This window comes from Brienomyrus brachyistius, chromosome 5 (genome assembly GCF_023856365.1).
Source record: "Brienomyrus brachyistius isolate T26 chromosome 5, BBRACH_0.4, whole genome shotgun sequence".
Lineage (NCBI taxonomy): Eukaryota > Metazoa > Chordata > Actinopteri > Osteoglossiformes > Mormyridae > Brienomyrus > Brienomyrus brachyistius.
Window position 1 is genome coordinate 21,568,583 of NC_064537.1, and position 19,301 is coordinate 21,587,883.

The window sequence follows — 19,301 nt, forward strand, 5'->3', positions numbered from 1 at the left end:
ACTGTAATTCTATCTGTTTAATAGTTGTATCCTAGACGTCCAAATATAGATCATTTCCCACCAAACGCTGAGCTATGGTTCTGTACCAGAGAACGTATTTTATCGATTGAATGTCTTTTTCCGCTTTTGGCATTCAGACCGTATGTAATGTGTCTTCGCAGCGGAGCCTAATTATTGATGACAGGAGTGGAGAGGTTGGGTCATTTCCTGATGCCTAACCGGGCACGGTTATGGCAAGATTTTTTTTTTCTAAATGTAGGTATATGTAGGGATATAGTAAATTTTGAAATCGAATAAAGAGCACTGACGATCGGTTTTCAACAAAGAAGTTACCAGAGAAAGTTCAAGAAAAGTACACAAAAGGACTGCCTAAGCAACAGCTGTTTTGATTTGGTGCCTTCATAAAAGTTCAAGACTCGCAGAGATGGAGGACAAAGAAAGAGGTAAAAAAAATGTTAGTAAAAGAGGAGTTCTAAGCATCCTCGTTTTAAGAAGTTGCAAGAATGACTTTAATTAGCTTAAAGTTTTAGGTGCAGATAATTTGGGCTGCGAAGAAAGACAGGGTGTGAGAAAGTGAGAGAGGACAGGAAACTTTATCGCGTGTGTTTTCTTTTCGTTGAATGCTGCAGTGGTGAATAGGAGCTGCTTGGGGAGCGGGGTAATTAAAAATGGTCGGTAAAATGGCAGTGCTAAAGGCAGAACCGGAGCTCTTTGTTGAATCAATGGGGTAACGGGCTTTACGAGTTTTTTTCACCCCAAAAAAGAGCACAATATGTTAGTTATGATCGAAAATCTTATTCAACTTTCACACAGCCATTTAAGCTTAACAAAGACACTAAACGGTTTTTTTCCACGAATTACGTTTCTCATTGTGTACAAATACTGGATTGCTGTAACCCGTTTTCCCACTTTACACTTTACACAGGGTGTTGCCTCAACGACTCCAGGGCCAAAACATTGGCCACGTGGAGTTTTATCAGTGTCTGAAAGAGGACGAATACTTTTAATGATCATTTCATTCGTAGCTTGCTAGAGGTATGTGCAGGATGTGAACATTGGTTATCTATGAATATTTTGTGCAGCTGTGGAAAAATACTTATTGTACCGTGTTTAAAATAGTTTAATTATTATTGATGGAATCTCGATACTACAGGAAAGGAATTTAGGATCTGATTGATGTCTTGCTAACATTTGCTCACTTAATAAATAGGTTGTTAAAAATGCCATGGCAGATTTGTGTTTTCACTCTCACTTGACAGCATTTGTTTCCTTAAACATTGCCTCTTTTTTTTCTCCTCCAGCAGAGTGATGGCACATAATGTCCCTGGAGACAGATAAAAAATGCTTTCATGTTCCCAACGAACAAAGGACATCCTGTGTGTTTCAGGCTATTGAGGAGAAAGAGGAAATCCCTGGGATGGGAGAAGACAGGTAATAATACCTATGACTGAAACATGTTTTTTCTGCATACGGTTCATCCTACCCTGTGTGATGGATGCAGCAGAATATGATGCATGCATTTCCTGAGGCATTTGAACTGTAAGGTGTGTTTAACCTCTTACTGAATGTATGCCGTTGTACTCTTCTTAAGAAATGGCTTTGCTATGATGTCATTTATTTTCACCTTGGGCCTTTTATATTGCTTTTTAACAGCAGGTAAGCACTACATAGAGTCAAAACACTCATTTTGAGCTGTTCTATTATGCACAGAAGTGTTTTTTTTTTGTCATGTGTCTATTTCCTATAAGTGGATTTAAAAAGTGAACAAAGTATAAAGGTCTTAGAATAGGGAGTACGATTGTTTTTGTAAAAGGACCACTGCCTCCATTATTTGTGATTATGTCAAAAGTATCAGAATGTTGATGTTCTTAAGATTTGTGCTGAAACTTCTGAAAAGTAAAACTATATCCTATATTTTCCCTGAATAGTGTCACAATTCGGCATAAATATCTGATTTGATTAAGTGTTGAGATCTTTTGTATTAACAATATCAAATGTATTACTTTGGAATTATTTTTTTTATTAGAATTAATAATCCCAGATTTTTATGTGGCAAGTGTAATTTGGATGTATCTGTGTTTTTTCACAGTGCTAATATTGCTGGTGTTATTGTGGCATTAGAAGTGATTTTATCTTGAGTACCCAGTTTATTAGGTTAAGCTGTAGGAATAATGAAGTAATTGTAATTGATAGTCAAAGTATTTTAAGGCTTGTAAACAAAGCTTATAAATTTTCACTTCCAAACTGCAATTCAAAGATGTACAAAGCAGCATCTTTCCAAGAGCTGTGAAATCATTGAATGTGTATGTTGATAGTGTTCTATTGATCCACAATTATTATTTATATTTTGCTGCACAATATGTATGACCAGGCAAATACACCGCAACAGCTTTCTTGTTCATACTTGTACTTGGTGAAATGAAGCTGATTCTGATAAAACTCCATTGTACTTTGCTGCCGAGGAGCCATATTGATGAGCTTGTTGCTAGGAAATGAAAGTGCTGGAAGCACTTTCTGTCGTTAAGGATTAAAGAAAGTGCCATCACTTTAGTGCAGTGTTATTGGCCAACGCTGCATAGCCGTTCAATTAGCACCTGGATTACTATTGGCGATCAAGGACTTGACCATTCATGAAAATGGGGAAAGTAACAGTATATTTATTGTTCTTTAGTTCATTTTCATTGAGCATATTTCACTTCAAAATATAATTAGAAACTGCTATGAATGATTGCATATTACCAAAGGCATCTGTCTTAATCTGTTAATAAACTACACTGACACCCTGTACTAGGCAAATAGCATGGAGGAATGGATGTTAATGAATGATTTAATCCTTTTTGGTCTCCAGCGTTCTGGAAATGCTGAGCTACTCCAAATTCACAGACCTGGAGACGTGGTTGTGTATGCCTTCTACACTGTTACCGAGGAGCTTGGAAGCGACCCGCGTGACTTCTCCACCTTTGACGCACACTGGGACAGCAGATGTGGAAAGGAAGTCCAGGTATCTGCTGCGTAACTTTGATTGGTTGACAGGAAGGCACTAAGTCAGGGGCGCTTTTTCACGAATTACGTTTCGTGAACGTAGGAGTACACTGGGAGTGTGGTATTGGGCGATCACCTTCTGCCGCCATCTTGCTGTGCTGTGACATTAACGTTACAGTGCTGTGCCTGTTGTCATTGTTATTGCAACAAATCTAGTTTGATGTCACATACGTGAATGTGTTGTGAAGGTAACTTGCTGATCAATTTGTACTATCCCTGAATGTGCAGCTTTCATTTGACTGAAGGGACGGTCTGAGTTGTTTCTTTTTGCATTCCTCTTTTGATGCGTCTCTTGCCCCTGCTGTGTCCCATGTTCACTGTTGGTGCCCAGAGGTTTTTTCAACCAAACAATAATTTTATGTCATCAGCTTGCCTCTCATACATTATGTGGCACAAAAGCCATAAAATTACTTGTATTCACATTAGGTTACATAGTCGCTGCAACCAGCGTGGAAAGCATGAGGTGCGGTTTATATGGAAACAAAATATAGAACCGCTAGTAATTTAGCATTAACCTTACTTTGTATGTATATCATAAAATGATCATCACAAACTTTCGCACTGTTAGGGGTCTTTTCAGTGAGTTCCACTCTTGGGATGTTGCGTAACTGCTGTTAGCAGCGTCCACTAGATGAAACTTGGAAAAAAATGATCCTTTACCTCTGTTGTGAATACTGTTGTTGTTGAAGCTGACAACAGTACAACCTACCATGACCAATGTGGCGAAAGGGCACAGACTGATCACAGGGAGTTTCAAATACCAGACGGGAAATTGCACCAACATGGCAGAAGGTGACCCTTGCTTAGTGTGGATGCTACAGTGTGACGTCATGCGCAACACTCCTTTTCTGGGGTGGGGGGGAAGGTGACGTTCGCTGCTTGTTGCCGGGGTGCTTCATTGGCACACGGCAGCCCTGAGTTCAGCTGCCGAGGTCATGTGCAGTGTGTTTGCAGAGTTCTTCATGACCACTTTAATGGTGTGTTGACCAATTAGGGGACTCAGACTGTGTCTGGAAGATTGTGGGTTCAAATCCTGTGCCTGGAAGAGTAATCATATCACCATTGGGCTCATGAGCAAGACCCTTTACCTAATCTGCTACAAGGGAGGGGCTCTCTAACCGTATGCTTTCCTTATTTGTATGTTGCTTTGGACAAACGTGTCTGCATAATAATATCCATCCATCCATCCATCCATCCATCCATCCCTCCATCCATCCATCCATTTACTGTGACCACTTGTCCTATTCAACGTGGCGGGTATAATAATGTGAATACATTCGGACAATATCTACGTTTTGTTGGTCAAAGAAAAACAATTTTACTTTTTTTCCCAGAAATTCGTCCTTGCATATGTGTATAATTTGTTGCAGTTTTTTTTATATATTTGAACATGAATTGTACCCGACGTTATTGTTGCTTTATTATTCAGTAACATACGTTTTTTTTTTTTTTGATGGATCTATCAGAACTAAAAAGAACTGGGCTTTGCGACCTAAAAAATACAAAAACGGCAGTAGAATACAGAAACAGGAGAGGTCTTGAGGGCAGTCTTGTATAAAGTACCCGAAAGTCACATTTAAGTATGAGTACAGATACTCTCCCAAAAATTTACTTTGATAAAAGTTCAAGTCACCAACTAGAATTCCACTCAAGTAAAAGTCTTAAAGTATGTAGTATTCACTGTACTTAACTATTACAAGTAATCTATAACTAACTGCACTTGAGTAATGAAAGTAGAAATGCAAGTAAATGTTAATAACGTTTAATGTTAAAATGTTTACTCAGCATTTTAAAGCATGGAAAAGAAAAAGTTTGCCTACATAACACTTCAAAAACAGGGCTTTAAAACCTAAACAGGAGTAGGCTATTGTTAAAAAAAAAGTACAGGTTAATGTTAACGTATTTTAAAGCCATTTCTGAAAACACAAGTCACTGTTTTTCCTATTACCAGCATGGGGTTCATTATCTCAGTCAAAACCCTGTTTTCCAGCTTTAATAACTATTTCAGTGTTCATTGTTTTAAAGTCCAAGTTAGTATTAGTGATTCAGATGCCTTAACCAGCCTATCAACCAAGAGAAGAACGTTCACCTAACATCAGACACAAAGCTCACCACAAGCTGTTATGCAGGCTAATCGTGATAAGTGAAGTTAATTCACTGGTGTTTACCATTAATTTAGCTTTCCTCAGTGTGCTTCTTTAGATTGGACGGGGAGCTTTTAAAAGCCAAAATTTCGATGTCTGTAGGCAGGCACAAGAGGCATTTCATCTGACAGGACGAATTTTTCCCACCCACGTAAGAAAACATCGTGTTTAAGTATGGCCAGGAGTGCTGCTCATCTTCGTCGTTTTTAGCCGACGCTGCTTCCGCTATTTCGTCCTCCAGGACTGCTTGTGGGATGGCTGCTCAGCGCTCACATCGACAGATAGCCGACAGGTTGAGTGTGGAGTGATGCGTGTGCACGGCGTGTTACGTCATTCATAGAACAATGACAAGTCAGCTTCCACTAGCTTCTGTTGCGGTCACCTAAACACCAAATCTAATTTGATTTTTGTAACGATACTACGCGATAAAAATGTATCGGAGTAAAAGTATGCAGTTAAATTAGGAAATATAGTGAAGTAAAAGTGAAAGTTGACAAAATACAAAAAAAAACTCAAGTAAAGTATAGATACTCCCAAAACATACTTGAGTATAGTAGTGAAGTATTATTACTTCATTACTATACAACTCTGCTTGAGGGTGTATAGGGTAAAACAATCAGGATATTTGGGTTGGCATTAAAATATCCAGATTCAGATGGCAGATCCAGTTGATTTAATTTGTTTTTAGTGCTTATCCTTTCTCAGCCATTACTGATTTATACAATATACTAAATATAACACATGGTATTTGTCAACCGGGAGTTTTATTAGTTTGCTAATTGAAGATGCTATTACCCATGGGGGGACATTAGATTTAGAGTTAGGGTTGCTATTTGGGTTAGACCTAGGGTTAGGGATAGTTTGGGTTTAGTGCATAGAAAAGCCTAGTAATCCATTGTATTGTGCTTATAATACACAGAGTACATTATTCCTATTTTCATTTTTCTTTCTTCTGAAGATGTTTGAGGGACCAAAATAGTGTCTGTAGCTAGGTTAGGTTAGGTTTAGGATTATATTTAGGATTCTTGTTTAGGGGTAGACCTACAGCAGGGTCAGGGTTAGGATCGTTGTTAGGGTTAGGTTTAATATTAGGGTTAGGGTTAGGTTAGGCTTAGTCCATAGAAAAGCATAGTAATCCACTGTATTTGCTTATAATGCACAGGCTACATTATGAGGGACAGGGTTAGGGTTAGGATTGATATTAGGGTTAGAGGTTAAGGTCAGGGTTGATACTAGAATTAGATGTTATGTTTAGGTTACGGTGTCACTTTGATCACTTAATCACATTTAAGTTGTGATTATGCACATACAGTATTTACCAATTTTCCAGAATTTGACTTTTGATTGTTTAATAGATCAAGATTTTTGCTCATTACTTTTGGTTTCCCGTTTGCAGTGACGATGTACTAGAAAAAGTATTGGAAAGAATTAAGAATCCCGATAAACCTTGAAGCCTACATCAAATCTCAGACACTGAGGAAAACCATACCATTTGATCGGAGACATACTCTCATTGTAGAGAATGACTTTGAGGAAGATGTAAATTATGCAGTCAAGATGTCACAGAAGCGCGCAACGGACCACCTCATTCACATATAGCTAAAGAGATATCTAAATGAAACATAAAAATATTAACCCATAAATAAATTATTTATATTTATGAAAATATCATCATATTATGTAAAGACATGAAAATGCGAATGCATCTGTCATTCTGAGAAGAGCCGCAGCCTCGTGCTCGACCCCTGGCTTAACTAGACCTACGACTGTTAGCCATTTTGCTTTGATTGCTTGCTTGTGTATTTTTCTGCATGTGCGCCGGTTGTAGGGATTGACAGCCACTTTTGTTTTTTAAATTTAAAATACTAAAATAAAGTGTGATTACAATCCTAAAATTCCACAAAATCTAATCCATACCAGCTGTGATGTGACTGCCCTGTTTGAAGGCCCCGGGCACCGGCAAAAAGCAGTCAGCACCACACAGACTGGCGGTAACCGTGATTTTCTCATCGACAGCCTCAAGAAGTACTAAGGGGACACAGCTAGCAGGTGACTGTCACGCCGATCAGGTATTTTATTTGCAAGAATAGATTTAAAGTTGCAGGGCTTTGGTAACATCATAGAACGGATAAGCACTCACTCAGAGGAAACATCAATTGTCAGTGAGAAATGCAACAGCTCAGCAGCCACATCATCATTTAAAAAAGATATTGTGAATAAACGACGTCAAAAGACGTTGAAGGTGTGGCAGCACATTTGCAGTTTATTGTCCGATATGCAACAGACTGGTAATATGCACTGTGCACAAATGTCAGCAATTACGGTTTCCACTTTCAGTCTCAAGAAATATGGGACAAGTTGTGTCCTGTATTGCTTAAAAACACAACAGGCATTTTCTTTTTCATTAAAAAACACCTTCCCTGGAACAAGCAACGAGGCAGTCAGACAAAAACCTAGCAAACTTAGTGTTACACTCCAAGAGAAAACGTTTCATTTTTAAAAAAAATAGATTTCATTTTGCTAATGCTGTTATGTTAAAGTAATGATTTCTTAAATCTTTAATGACCATTAATAATATCCAGACCATATTTTGCCTATTTTGAGGACATTAGTACATGTGGGAATCTCTGAAGATGAGGCACATGAAATAGCTCTAAACTTTAAATCTATCCCAGTAAATTAAATTACGAAAACGTAAACTCAAACTAAATTATATAAAACACAATTGAAATATGTCTTCAAAATAAAAATGGTAATAACCACACATAAAAATGAATTAAAATGGAATTAGATTTGAAAAAAATCAAGACTACAATAACACTGGCTGGAAGTAAAAAAAAATTTAACTTGAATTATATCACAATAATTTTCAGTAATGACTGATTAAAAAATTATCGTGTTAAAATATTCTGCCATATTGCCCAGCCCTGCTTGGTGGAGTGGGATGTTTTTTTCAAAATGCTTGATCTCTCAGGATGGGGAGGCTGGAACTTCTGTGAGGAAGTGCTGACCAGCTCTAGGAGTATAGCAGTTTGAGGAACTCCTTAGCCCTGCGGATATTTCACCTCACCATGCGACAGTGCTGGAAATTTGCCATCATCACAGTCTGTCGCTGCAGCTGAAGTTACGCTGGTGGTCAGAGGCTTCCATAGTGAATAGGCTGCAGGGGTAAATGTGCATCTGGAAGATAGTTAAAGTATCTCTGGACTGAGAAAAAGAAGTAGATGGATGGATGGGTGGATGCAGGGACGGATTATGGGTTGTGTGGGCCCCTGGGCAAAACGTTCGAGAGGCCCCCCACCACCACCACCAGCACCACCACCACAACCACCACAATTCAAGGGCCCTTGGCAGCCAAACGCCCTCCCTATAGGGTCAGGGGCCCTTGTAGGCAGAGGATCAAAGAATGTAGGCCCTCTAAAATAGACAAACGAAAATACATTGTTGATAAGCGTTGCAAATTGTTTTGGGCTAGGGGCCCCACTGGCCCCCTGCACCCCAAGGGCCCCTGGGCAGCGGCCCCGCTGGCTCGGTCCGTAATCCGTCCCTGGGTGGATGGATTATTCTTTATTGATCCCAAAGGAAATTTAGGCATGCCGTAGCTCAAATACACACAATAATAATACTAAGTAACGACCACTAAAAGAGGGTAGCTGGAGGGGATGTCAAATCAAAGAGTCAGCTAGAGCAGCGTGGATTCCGGATTCCAGCTTAGCCTCCGACTCTTCTTGTTTCACAGCTGTGCAAGGATCTGTGGGAATATGCTAACGCAGTCTGCATATGCTTTGTCGGCTTGGAGAAGGCAATTGCCTGTGTTTCTTAGTGCATATTGTGAGACGTACTGCGGAAATATGGTGCAACGGGGCAGCTACTGTGTGTTATTCAGCCCCAGTATGAATGCCTTATGCGGGAGGGTGGGGGAGGGGTGGCACAGGTTAGCAGTGTTGCCTCACACCGAGTGTCCGCTGTGGCTCCATATGTATGGAGTCTGCATATTCCCATTTTGTCATGGGACAACCCATCCTGGGTTGTTCCCTGCCTTGTGCCCATAGCCTCCAGGTTAGGCCAGAATGGCATCTGATACAGCGCACAATAAGTGGCAGCCCTGCCATTTGCAGATGATGCTTTTTGTCTCATCTGACCAAGACATCCAGTACACACTTGAGTGATTGAATACTGAATGTGAAGTGTGGGATGATAATTAGTATCTCTAAATAAGGGACAGTCAGTCTTATCCAGAAAGGGCTGGTGTGTATGAAGGTTTTAGCTGAATCTTCCTAATTAGATTACAAGTACTAATTAGAGGACTGATTGGCTGAAGAGTTCTCACACCTGGGTTTGAACAGCTGACCTAAAGGTTATCCCTTAAACTACATCAAAGGCCATGGTACTCTATTGAAAAAGAGCTAATTTCTGTTTTCAGCTGTGTTGTCATGGTGAGAGTGAATGTGAGGCGACAGCTGGCAGTTTTCCGGACACTGAGGAGGACAGGCCCCCAAGACAGTTAATTTCACTGGACAGAAGCCCCACTGGAAATCCAGCACATCCTAGAGGGATTCTGTCTCCCAGTGGGCTTAGGACAGCTAGGAATTCCCCAGAACAAACTAGAATATTTGGCCAAGGAAGAAGAAGTCTGGTCTGACCTGTACAGGATGCTGTCACAATGACCCTACCGGGCTGCAGACAAACTTTTTCTACTAGTAGCACTGGTGCTCTTTACTGAAAAATCTAGCAGCACCAACACAAAATTTAGGTGCACGGTATAAATTGACATTCAGTGCAACACATTCATATTTTTTCTTTAACTGTATTACTGATAAATGTTTGGAAATAAATATACAATTTACAAAAATAACAATGTTTTATTTTAAAGGGAAAAAGTCACAAAGTGAAGTAGTGCTTGAGAGGCAAAAAATAAGTTAGATGGTGCTTTTAAAACATAAACACCAAATCCTAAATTTACAAAGATAAACATGAGGTATACGGTCAGCCGCTTTTCCTTAAGTGCATCTGTTCTTGTACAGATTATGCCTTTTGCTCTTGTTGAGCTTTATGAGTGTTTTACGAGGCACTTTCCCACTGATATTCAGGAACCTAGTTACTGGTTCTGAGTTCTTGGGCTGTCACGACAAGGAACTTTTGAAGCCACTTTCGTGTGTTTGTTTTCTTACCACTGAACAGGAACAAGGACTTTTATGCCAAACCAGCATGGGAGACACAAAAAGCTCATTGGTTAAACTTCCCCAAAACAATGGATAATGGACATGTCATTCTGTTAGTTATTTCTTAGTTACTGGGTCGATTGATCACAATCATAACTAGACACAGCCTGTTGTTTGTATTTTATTTATACGACCTGGTACATGTTCAGAATTCATTGTTAAATCTTGCCAGCAGATCGATCTTTCATTTTCCGCAGAATAAAAAAATTATGAATTTTATTTCAGTAATAAGCCCTGACAAGTTTCACCGCCAGCCTGGGTCATATGTGAGAAAAGTACACTAGTTATTGATCAAATTTTCTGATGCAGAAATATACAGACGTAAGCAAGAAGGTATTCCTTAATGTATTAAATGTAATTGAGGTACAAAAAGTAATTCCATCTGCTTGATTGTTTTGCTCCACTAATTCCATCTCTTTTGCCTGCACTTCCACTTACCTTCCAAGCTAGCATTGGTGATTGTGGTCAATCAGCAAGATACGGGCAGTGGTGTCTTAATGGTTAGGGAAGCGCACTTGTGATTAAAAGATTCAAATCCCTGCCCAACAAGGCAACACTGAGGTACTCTGAGCAAGGTACAGTACTGCTCCCCAGGCGCTGAATTAGCTGCCCCCTTCTATGTCACATACGGGTTAATTGCAGAGGACACTTTTCGTTGTTGTGCACTGTGTGCTGTGGTATGTCAACAATGACCACTAATCAACAAATTCTAATATCTGTAAGCCCTGCCTCAGTATGACCTGTCGGTAAATACAGTCAGAGTGAGTTCTTGTGGTGGGAACACAACAGGAGTTCCTGGTTCCAGAAAAAAACTTAATGTCGTAGGAAAGCACCTTATCTTGCTCACTCACAGACACACACACGTTTGTATTCATATCTTTGCGGGGACTGTCCACTCATTTCTATGGGCAAAACCCTAATCCCAATGACAACTTTAACCATAAGTAACCAAACAAAATACAAGACTGCTGATATGTTTAGTTTTTTGATTGCTATCACAAATTTTTATAAAATTGAATTTCCCCTTATGGGGACTGAAAACATAATGCCTACAGCATCAAAATAACAGGTATTTATCACGCTATGTGGACCAAATGACACCACTAGGCATGTAACGATGAATCGCGAATCGGTTAAAAATCAATGTAAATTTATGACGATTTAAAGCGGCTGATGTGGAAAATGAATCGCTACTTTAGGATACTTCACGGTACTTTACTTAACAGAAAAACTGGTGTAATGTTAAATTTGGTTTCACGATGTCAGCTCGACGTCAGATGCCACTGCGTATTCACGTCAACGTCATTTGTTAGTTTTTGGTTTTGAACGATTACTAGCTGGCCATCCATCCATCCATCCATTTTCCAAACCGCTTATCCTACTGGGTCGCGGGGGGTCCGGAGCCTATCCCGGTAGCAATGGGCACGAGGCAGGGAACAACCCAGGATGGGGGGCCAGCCCATCGCAGGGCACACTCACACACCATTCACTCACACATGCACACCTATGGGCAATTTAGCAACTCCAATTAGCCTCAGCATGTTTTTGGACTGTGGGGGGAAACCGGAGTACCCGGAGAAAACCCCACGACGACATGGGGAGAACATGCAAATTCCACACACATATAACCCAGGCGGAGACTCAAACCCGGGTCCCACATCCCTAGTCACTACAATATAATATATACACACAGCTAAGGGTCTCCACGATGTCAAAATAACAGGTTTTTATCACGTTGTGGGTAAATTTCGTTCCCACAATGAAATGTGTATACAACTCCCCCTGCCCACACACACACACACCAACTCTGGCTCTCGCCAGGTGTTTCACATGATATATGACAATGTTTTTTTTTTTAACAAAAAATGGATGGCATATTTGCATAGTTACACTGGTGTGCCTAGTTATAAAATTTAGTCCCACTACCTCCAAAATGGTCACAAGACTCCTCTGAATGGCTGGATCCCTGCCTTAACCTGGGAAAGTGTGGGAAGATGAGTTAATTATACTACAGGTTTAGGGTAAATTATTCTATGACAATTATAAATCTTTTTTTCAACTGCAGAATTGTTACTAATTCTGACTGTTAGGGATCTATCCCGAGACTTAATGAGAACTTCCATGTTGAACATAATGAGATACATAATGGAGCAGAAAATGAAACAAAGCATAATGAAAATTCTGACCAAAATGCTCTTCCCTAGAATCTGAATATTATATTTTACATTCTAGTGATTCAGCAGACATGTTTATACAAAGCAACATGCGATTTGTAAGAAAACAGGGTCCATATAGTCCTTAGAGCAATAGGGGGTTAAAAGCCTTGTTCAGGGGCGCAGCAGTGAAATTATTCTGACAACTGAGATTTGAACCAATGACCTTCCAATCACAGGAACACCATCCTGACCTACTGAGCCTCACACAGCCCCTTCCTGCCATAGTTTAAACATATGCTATTCATGATTCTTCTGTTGCAACTGAAATATATAAATAAGGATATACTCACAGCTGTCCTTCATTTGCATTTGCAATTGAGCTTTGTCTGTGTGACCTGGCTCTGAACCAGTGGTAGTTGGCTAAGACTTTTAGAGAAGCGAGAGAAGCAGTGAGAGCAGTGAGAATTGTTTTTTCAATGTAAGCCTCAGGGATTTATTCGGTTCAGAGTCTAGTTTATGGGGCTTGTGGCATTTCAACTTGTTTTCGTGCCTCCTCTTGATATTTTAGCAGAGCATAGTTTGCAGTTTGCCATGCTTTGGTTTTTGTTGTCAATTTTGAAGTACCGTACTTCAAAATTTGCGAGTCGCACTGGGTGGTTGACAATAAACCAAACACTAGGGCTAAGACTAACAAGGATCAGGCGTAGGTTGTAAACAATCACAAAGAACTTAAACACTAGGAATGGTGTGGTCAGCGACAACTGCTGGCCAAGCAGGGAAACGGCAGCCTCTGAACGCCTGCTCTCTAGCGGAGCATCCTCTGGGTCTGGCTCAGTCCAGTTTTCTAGTGCGACGGCCTGCGAGACGAGCACATCGGTAACACAAAAAAATGTTTTTAAATCTTTCAAATTTATCCATGTAAGCCACAACAATTTCTATGATAATGTCTATATTTTTGCTTAGTTATTTGTTAGTCTTGTCATTTTTCTCATCTTCGTAGCCCTTTCCTTGGATTTTTTGAAATACTTTTGTTTAACTGCCCCAAACCATTTAGACAATGAGGTTCTATAATCTTAGTCCGACTTCAAACTAATTAAAAAAATAAATTAGAATTATTATGCTCTGGTAATGTGTTTGTGTAACAGACCCATGTACTCCTGTTTAATTTAACAAATAAATATTTATAGGTTGTAGTATTATTTAGGTAGTAGTCATGATTTAATGACAATAAATCACAGAAAACTGTGCGACTGGTTAATTTTTAAAAATCTAAGTATATATCTGTATATTCCAGTTATATACAGGGCAAATTCTGATCTGTGTGGAAAATGGAACACCAGAGGAAAATGATCAGACACAGTTAATGTCATTTGCCACAACAAGCTTTTCCGTTATTAACGTGGATTAAGGGGTGGAGGACTGGCACAGGGAAGGACATCAAGGATTACATGAACAGAAAGAGTTTATGGAAAAAAAAGTCTTTGCATAAAAACAATAATCAAGTAACAAAAAAAGGAAAATAAAAGTCTAAGTACACAGAACACATAGCCACCCTCTTCACAGTTCACCCAAGTGGATTCTTAAATAGTAATCAGCAGCAACAGCAATGTGTTTATTTGTTTGTCTGTTTTAAACTAGATAAATATCCTCTTTAAAATGCACAGCTGCTAGTGTGAACTAGCTGTTCACGGAGACAGTATTAAAATAATAAGAAATCTTGCCTTTTAGTTTCCCCTTTTAACAGTTTTACTGCTTGCATTAATATACACTGTACTACTGCTAATGTTAAATAAATCTTAAAGAAACAAAATAAAAAAGGAAAAAATAGCTCGTTATTAATTGAGCATCTGCATGTTTCCACAACTTGCTTACATTACAGCTGCCATTTTCCAGTTTTGCCACTAGAGTGCAGTGGTATTACATTAAACAAAACTGTTATCATTAATGTTATTTGTCAGTGATTTTATTACAATGTCACAAGGAGGCTTTCTGCAGTATGAGTGACATTTTTTTTAGGTTTCTTATGCTGAAGTCAAGTGTTGTGATATATAAAATGTTTATTTGTAGAATGAATTCCTTTTTTTCAGTGAAAAGTGATAGGGGTGTGACAGTTGTTCTTTAAGTGTTTAGAGAACAAATCCACAGGAATGTTAAATATTCTTTGTTAATTCTAGTATGATGAATGTCTTAACTGGGGTTGTCATTTAAGTGCTTGTTTCAATATAACAATAAATATGGTGATAAGACTGACTTAGTTGTATTAGCTATATCTTGTATGCGAGTTGTTGAGAAAGATTTGAAAATGGATAAAGATACATATTTTCTTGACATGTTTGTTTTGGCAGACATTTGTCTATTGAATATAATAATTTTAAGCTCATTCTCACATGCTACACTTTTCGTCTTTGTAAAAACAGGCTGGTCTACATTCTAAAATGAATCGGCAGGCTAGATTGCCATACTGACATATGATACACCGAAATACTGGTGCCATGCTGAGTCATTTAGCTAAAATAACTTACACAACCTAACATTTATACATTTACATTTACAGTGAGATGTGCTACAATGATTACTGTTTTACTATATGCAAATTTTAATTACTGATGCATTTGTAATTCCATCATATATTTTTTAATACAGGTGGATATTTTACAGAAAAGGAGGCATAGACCTGTACACAGTCCGGTTTCCCTGCCTGGATTTGTCTCATTTTGTGACTGTAGCACCTTTTTAGGCCTGTCATTGCAATCAATTCTTTAAGAATGTGATACAGTGCTTGGAAATAATAATAATAAAAGGCAATGCATAAGTCTTTTTTCCTGCCTAGATATTGTTTTGATATTATAATGTATTATATTAAAACATTTTATTTATATCAAGTGAGACAGTATTTTTTAACAGCTGTGACATAATTTTGTTGTTTTTGAGTCTGTCAGGTCAATGATGTCAGTGCAGAGCCCTGTTAAGTACACTATGATGTGATTCCATTTTTATGAAAACATATTTCTTGGACTTTGCATTAGACCCAGCTTGTTATTATATTATTTTGCTTAAATAATAAAAAAAAAAAAACGTGTATTTAATAAAGAGGTTAGGGTGGTGAGTGAAGAGGTTAAAGTGCCTTGTCCTCTAAGGTGTTTTGGATGATGCCTAGCACAAAGTTTGGTGGGTGTTCCTCACTAATGTTCTTATTTGTGGACAAGGGTACAATGTGATTTTGTTTTTTAGTCATTGAAGGGGAACAGTTGGATGAACGAGGAAAATTTCAAGCAGGCTATAAGAATTCACGTAAAAGCGCAGAGAGTTTCCATTCTGCCTGTTTCACTACAGTAGAAACAGGCCGAGTGATGTGGAGCAGTGTTTTCTTACCTGCTTAAATTTATGTGTTTTTGGTTTTTTTCGTTAAATTATTTAACTCAGATGAAAAATTATATTTAATTTTAAGTATGTAAAATAAGATTAATGAACATGTTGGAAATATTTTGCTATAAGGCATATAAATGACAAATTACAGTCTTCTAATTTGTATAATTTATCATCATTATATGAAGAACACTTGATTGACTTGCAAAAGCTGAACTTTTTTGGAAAAGCAGTGGTTATTAAAACAGGATAAAATTTAATTTTGAAGCCTGCCCCAGCTGGAATGATGTATAATTATGTATAATTTAATTTCTGTAAGATCTGCATGTACATTATTTTCTGAGATATGATTGGGCTGTCCATTAAAACTCTTTTGCATCCTTAAATCATAATTTTAGCAAAACAACCCAGTTTGGGAAGCTATGGTGCACAATGTAATATTATGTCATGCAAATTAGCTGCCTAACTGCAGTAATTCTCAAGACACTGAGCTTCACCTCTGTGGTGAGGTAGAGCCAAGGACTCTAATAAGTTCAGGTACCTGATAGCCTTTCACCAAAATCAGTCCTGGGCGCCATTAGCCTTTTATTGGGGCCCATTAGACACCATGAGAGAAAATCTCCCACCCAGGTAATGAGTTCATGGTCTTCGCCTCTGGATGCGTGCTGTATTGAGCTTTCTGGCTGAAGCTCAGCTTATCAACATGTGTAGTGATTTGTGTGGAACTTCGTGTGTTTCTGTGTACTTAATTATGAATTACGCATTATAATTATCACCACAGAAGACAGCTAATTGTCCCTATAGGTGGATGTATTAGAAATGTATTTGTGTATTGCTGTCACCAAGCTGCTCAAAGCTGAACCACAAATTGCCAATGCATTTACATATTTCAGCGCTTAGCTACATACAAATAACCATTAAGAATCCAGTCTGAAACCATTACTTAAGTGATGCTAAAAACATTAATTCCATAGCAATAGTTCTGTGATAGCATCATCTGAATTTTATCAACTTTTACTTTTGCAGAAACAAAGCATTGAGTTCCCCTCAGAAGCATAGCTGGCATTTGTGTGTTTCTGGATCTGGCTCCAATGAAGTGCTTCTGTGAATTAGCCGGCTTGTATAAATCTCACTTATCGTATCTGCTCACTGATCGTAACTTCCTTGGAAGGATGTCTAGCCCCTGACGTCGTTCCAGCATAAGTTGAAGGCCAGGCAACTGAATATATTCAGTGATAATAGAAAATTATTCCAAGCAGAAACAAATTAGCAGAGCAGAGGAGAACAGAGAGGCGGCAGGTGGCTTAGCGGTGAAGGACCTTCATCTGAGACCAGAAGGAGGAGCTTCCACTTTTACATTCACCCTGAGCAGCTTCAGTGAAAATACCCAGAGCGGAAAGTGAGAAATCGTTTTATAAGCATGATTTGTAGGTAATAATCAAGTGATAATGAACTGTGTATATGTGTTTGCAATTATTTTTTAAACTGGAGCTTCTTTTTGCTGGAAAAGTACAATGTATCACTCACTGCATAAAAAAACATTTAAACTGTTTTAGATATGTGATTTTTAACATTTTTTAGTAATTCTGAATAGAAATCCTCTGAAATTTTTATTTGTTTTTCATCATAATCCTCATTAGTCGTTAAAGGTTCACCGTGTTGTGTTGGTGTTGGGATATTTCCATGGCAAATCACTGGAAAAAATACAACTTCAGTACAATTTATTATTTGCAGTAAGGTGATGTAAAAAATACGACTTTGTGCAATAATTTTACTGCATATGATATTTTAATATACAGTGAAAAGTGTAACATTTGGATTTGCTTTCCAACTGTTCATATTATTCAATTTATATTGAAATATATCAGATCATTTTACCAGTGGCTGATTCCACTCTCCTGTTTTTCAAGCCAGTGTAATATTTGATTCCAGACTCAAGTCCATAATCAGCAGTGCAGCCAGAGAAGTTAAAAACTGCATGGGAGGCAATTTCTCATTGGTAGGCCTATGAATACAGGCAACCAGAAACTTTTGGCTACCAGTTAACCTGGCTATTTAATGACCTACTTTCACAGTAGGACTGATACAACCAAATCAGCAAATGACTGCCCAATTTTATATAATGTTCTGAGCTTTAGATAGTTTTGATAAGAGCTCGTCTGTGATATGAAGTTGGAATGCATTAAAGGTTGATATTGTTATCACAGATAGCTGCACATGGGAAATAGTTTTACTTTGGATGCACTACATGCACAAAAGTATTGGGACACCTGGCCATTACACCTACAGGAACTTTTGTGACATTCCATTCCAAGTCCATAGGCATCAATATTCTGTGCTTCCAACTTTGTGGGAACAGTTTGGAGAAGGAAGGCCCTTTTCTGTTCCAGCATGACTGCGCCCCAGTGCATAAAGCGAGGTCCATAAAGACATGGTTGGATGAGTCTGGTGTGGAGGAACTTTACTGGCCTGCACAGAGCCCTCACCTCAACCACATCGGACACCTTTGGGATGAACTAGAACGGAGATTGCGAGCCAGACCTTCATGTCCAACATCAGTGGACCTCACAAATGTTCTTCTAGATGAATGGAAAAATTCCCACAGACACACTCCTGTTATAGCTGCAAAGGGGGAACCAACACCATATTGATACCTATGGATTTAGAATGGGATGTCATAAAAGTTCTCGTAGACGAAATGGCCAGGTACCCAAATACTTTTGTCCGTATATGTGGACAGTATTCTCTGGTTTGGAGATAATGCTCACAGAAAATGTTATGTTCACTATAGTTTTAAGAAAGTCAAAATTCATATTAGACTGAACTGTTCTCATGAGATTAATTTCTTTTTACTTTCCATCTGTTCACATTGTACAGTTTATATTGAAGTTACTCTGATTAGAGACTGGCATTTTGTGGGAATGTAATCAAACTTCCCCTTTATCTTTTAAGCCCAACATAAAACGCTTTGAAGAATATAAAACATGCAAATTTATTTATAAGCACTGTCTTGTGTAGACATCTACTTGTCTTTTTTTTTAACAACTGAAGAATAATGCAATAGCAAAGTGATTGTTTTTGCTTAAAAGGGTTTATTGTGAAAGCCAGCTAATGATTAAAAATAAAATGATTCTGCTTCAGGACATTAATTGTTACATCAGGTGTCTTTTGGTCTTTCATACTCTGCTTGTACTTTTACGGAGTTTTGGAGTATTGGGTCAGAAGATGAAAGGATTCATCTGTCTGCACTTGGTTTTTGCATTAAAGTATATTTTCCAGAATTAATTTAATCCAAATAATTTCTAGTTAATTACCTGCTGTAACATTATTTTTTTTCCTGGTGTATTTTGTTCTGCTCCTCTGGATTCCTG

At 38.4% G+C, this 19,301-nt stretch overlaps 1 protein-coding gene across 2 annotated transcripts in view; it reads left to right on the forward strand.

The window, feature by feature from the left end:
- Nucleotides 1-19,301, forward strand: part of ankfn1 (ankyrin repeat and fibronectin type III domain containing 1) — a 129,362-nt gene continuing 110,061 nt past the window's right edge. For both annotated transcript variants that reach the window (XM_049015562.1, XM_049015564.1), the window contains exons 1-4: nt 1-443; nt 926-1,035; nt 1,302-1,431; nt 2,849-3,001. In XM_049015562.1, coding sequence (XP_048871519.1) covers nt 1,319-1,431; nt 2,849-3,001 — 266 coding nt within the window. In that variant the 5' untranslated portion in view covers nt 1-443; nt 926-1,035; nt 1,302-1,318. The remainder of the gene's footprint in view (nt 444-925; nt 1,036-1,301; nt 1,432-2,848; nt 3,002-19,301) is intronic.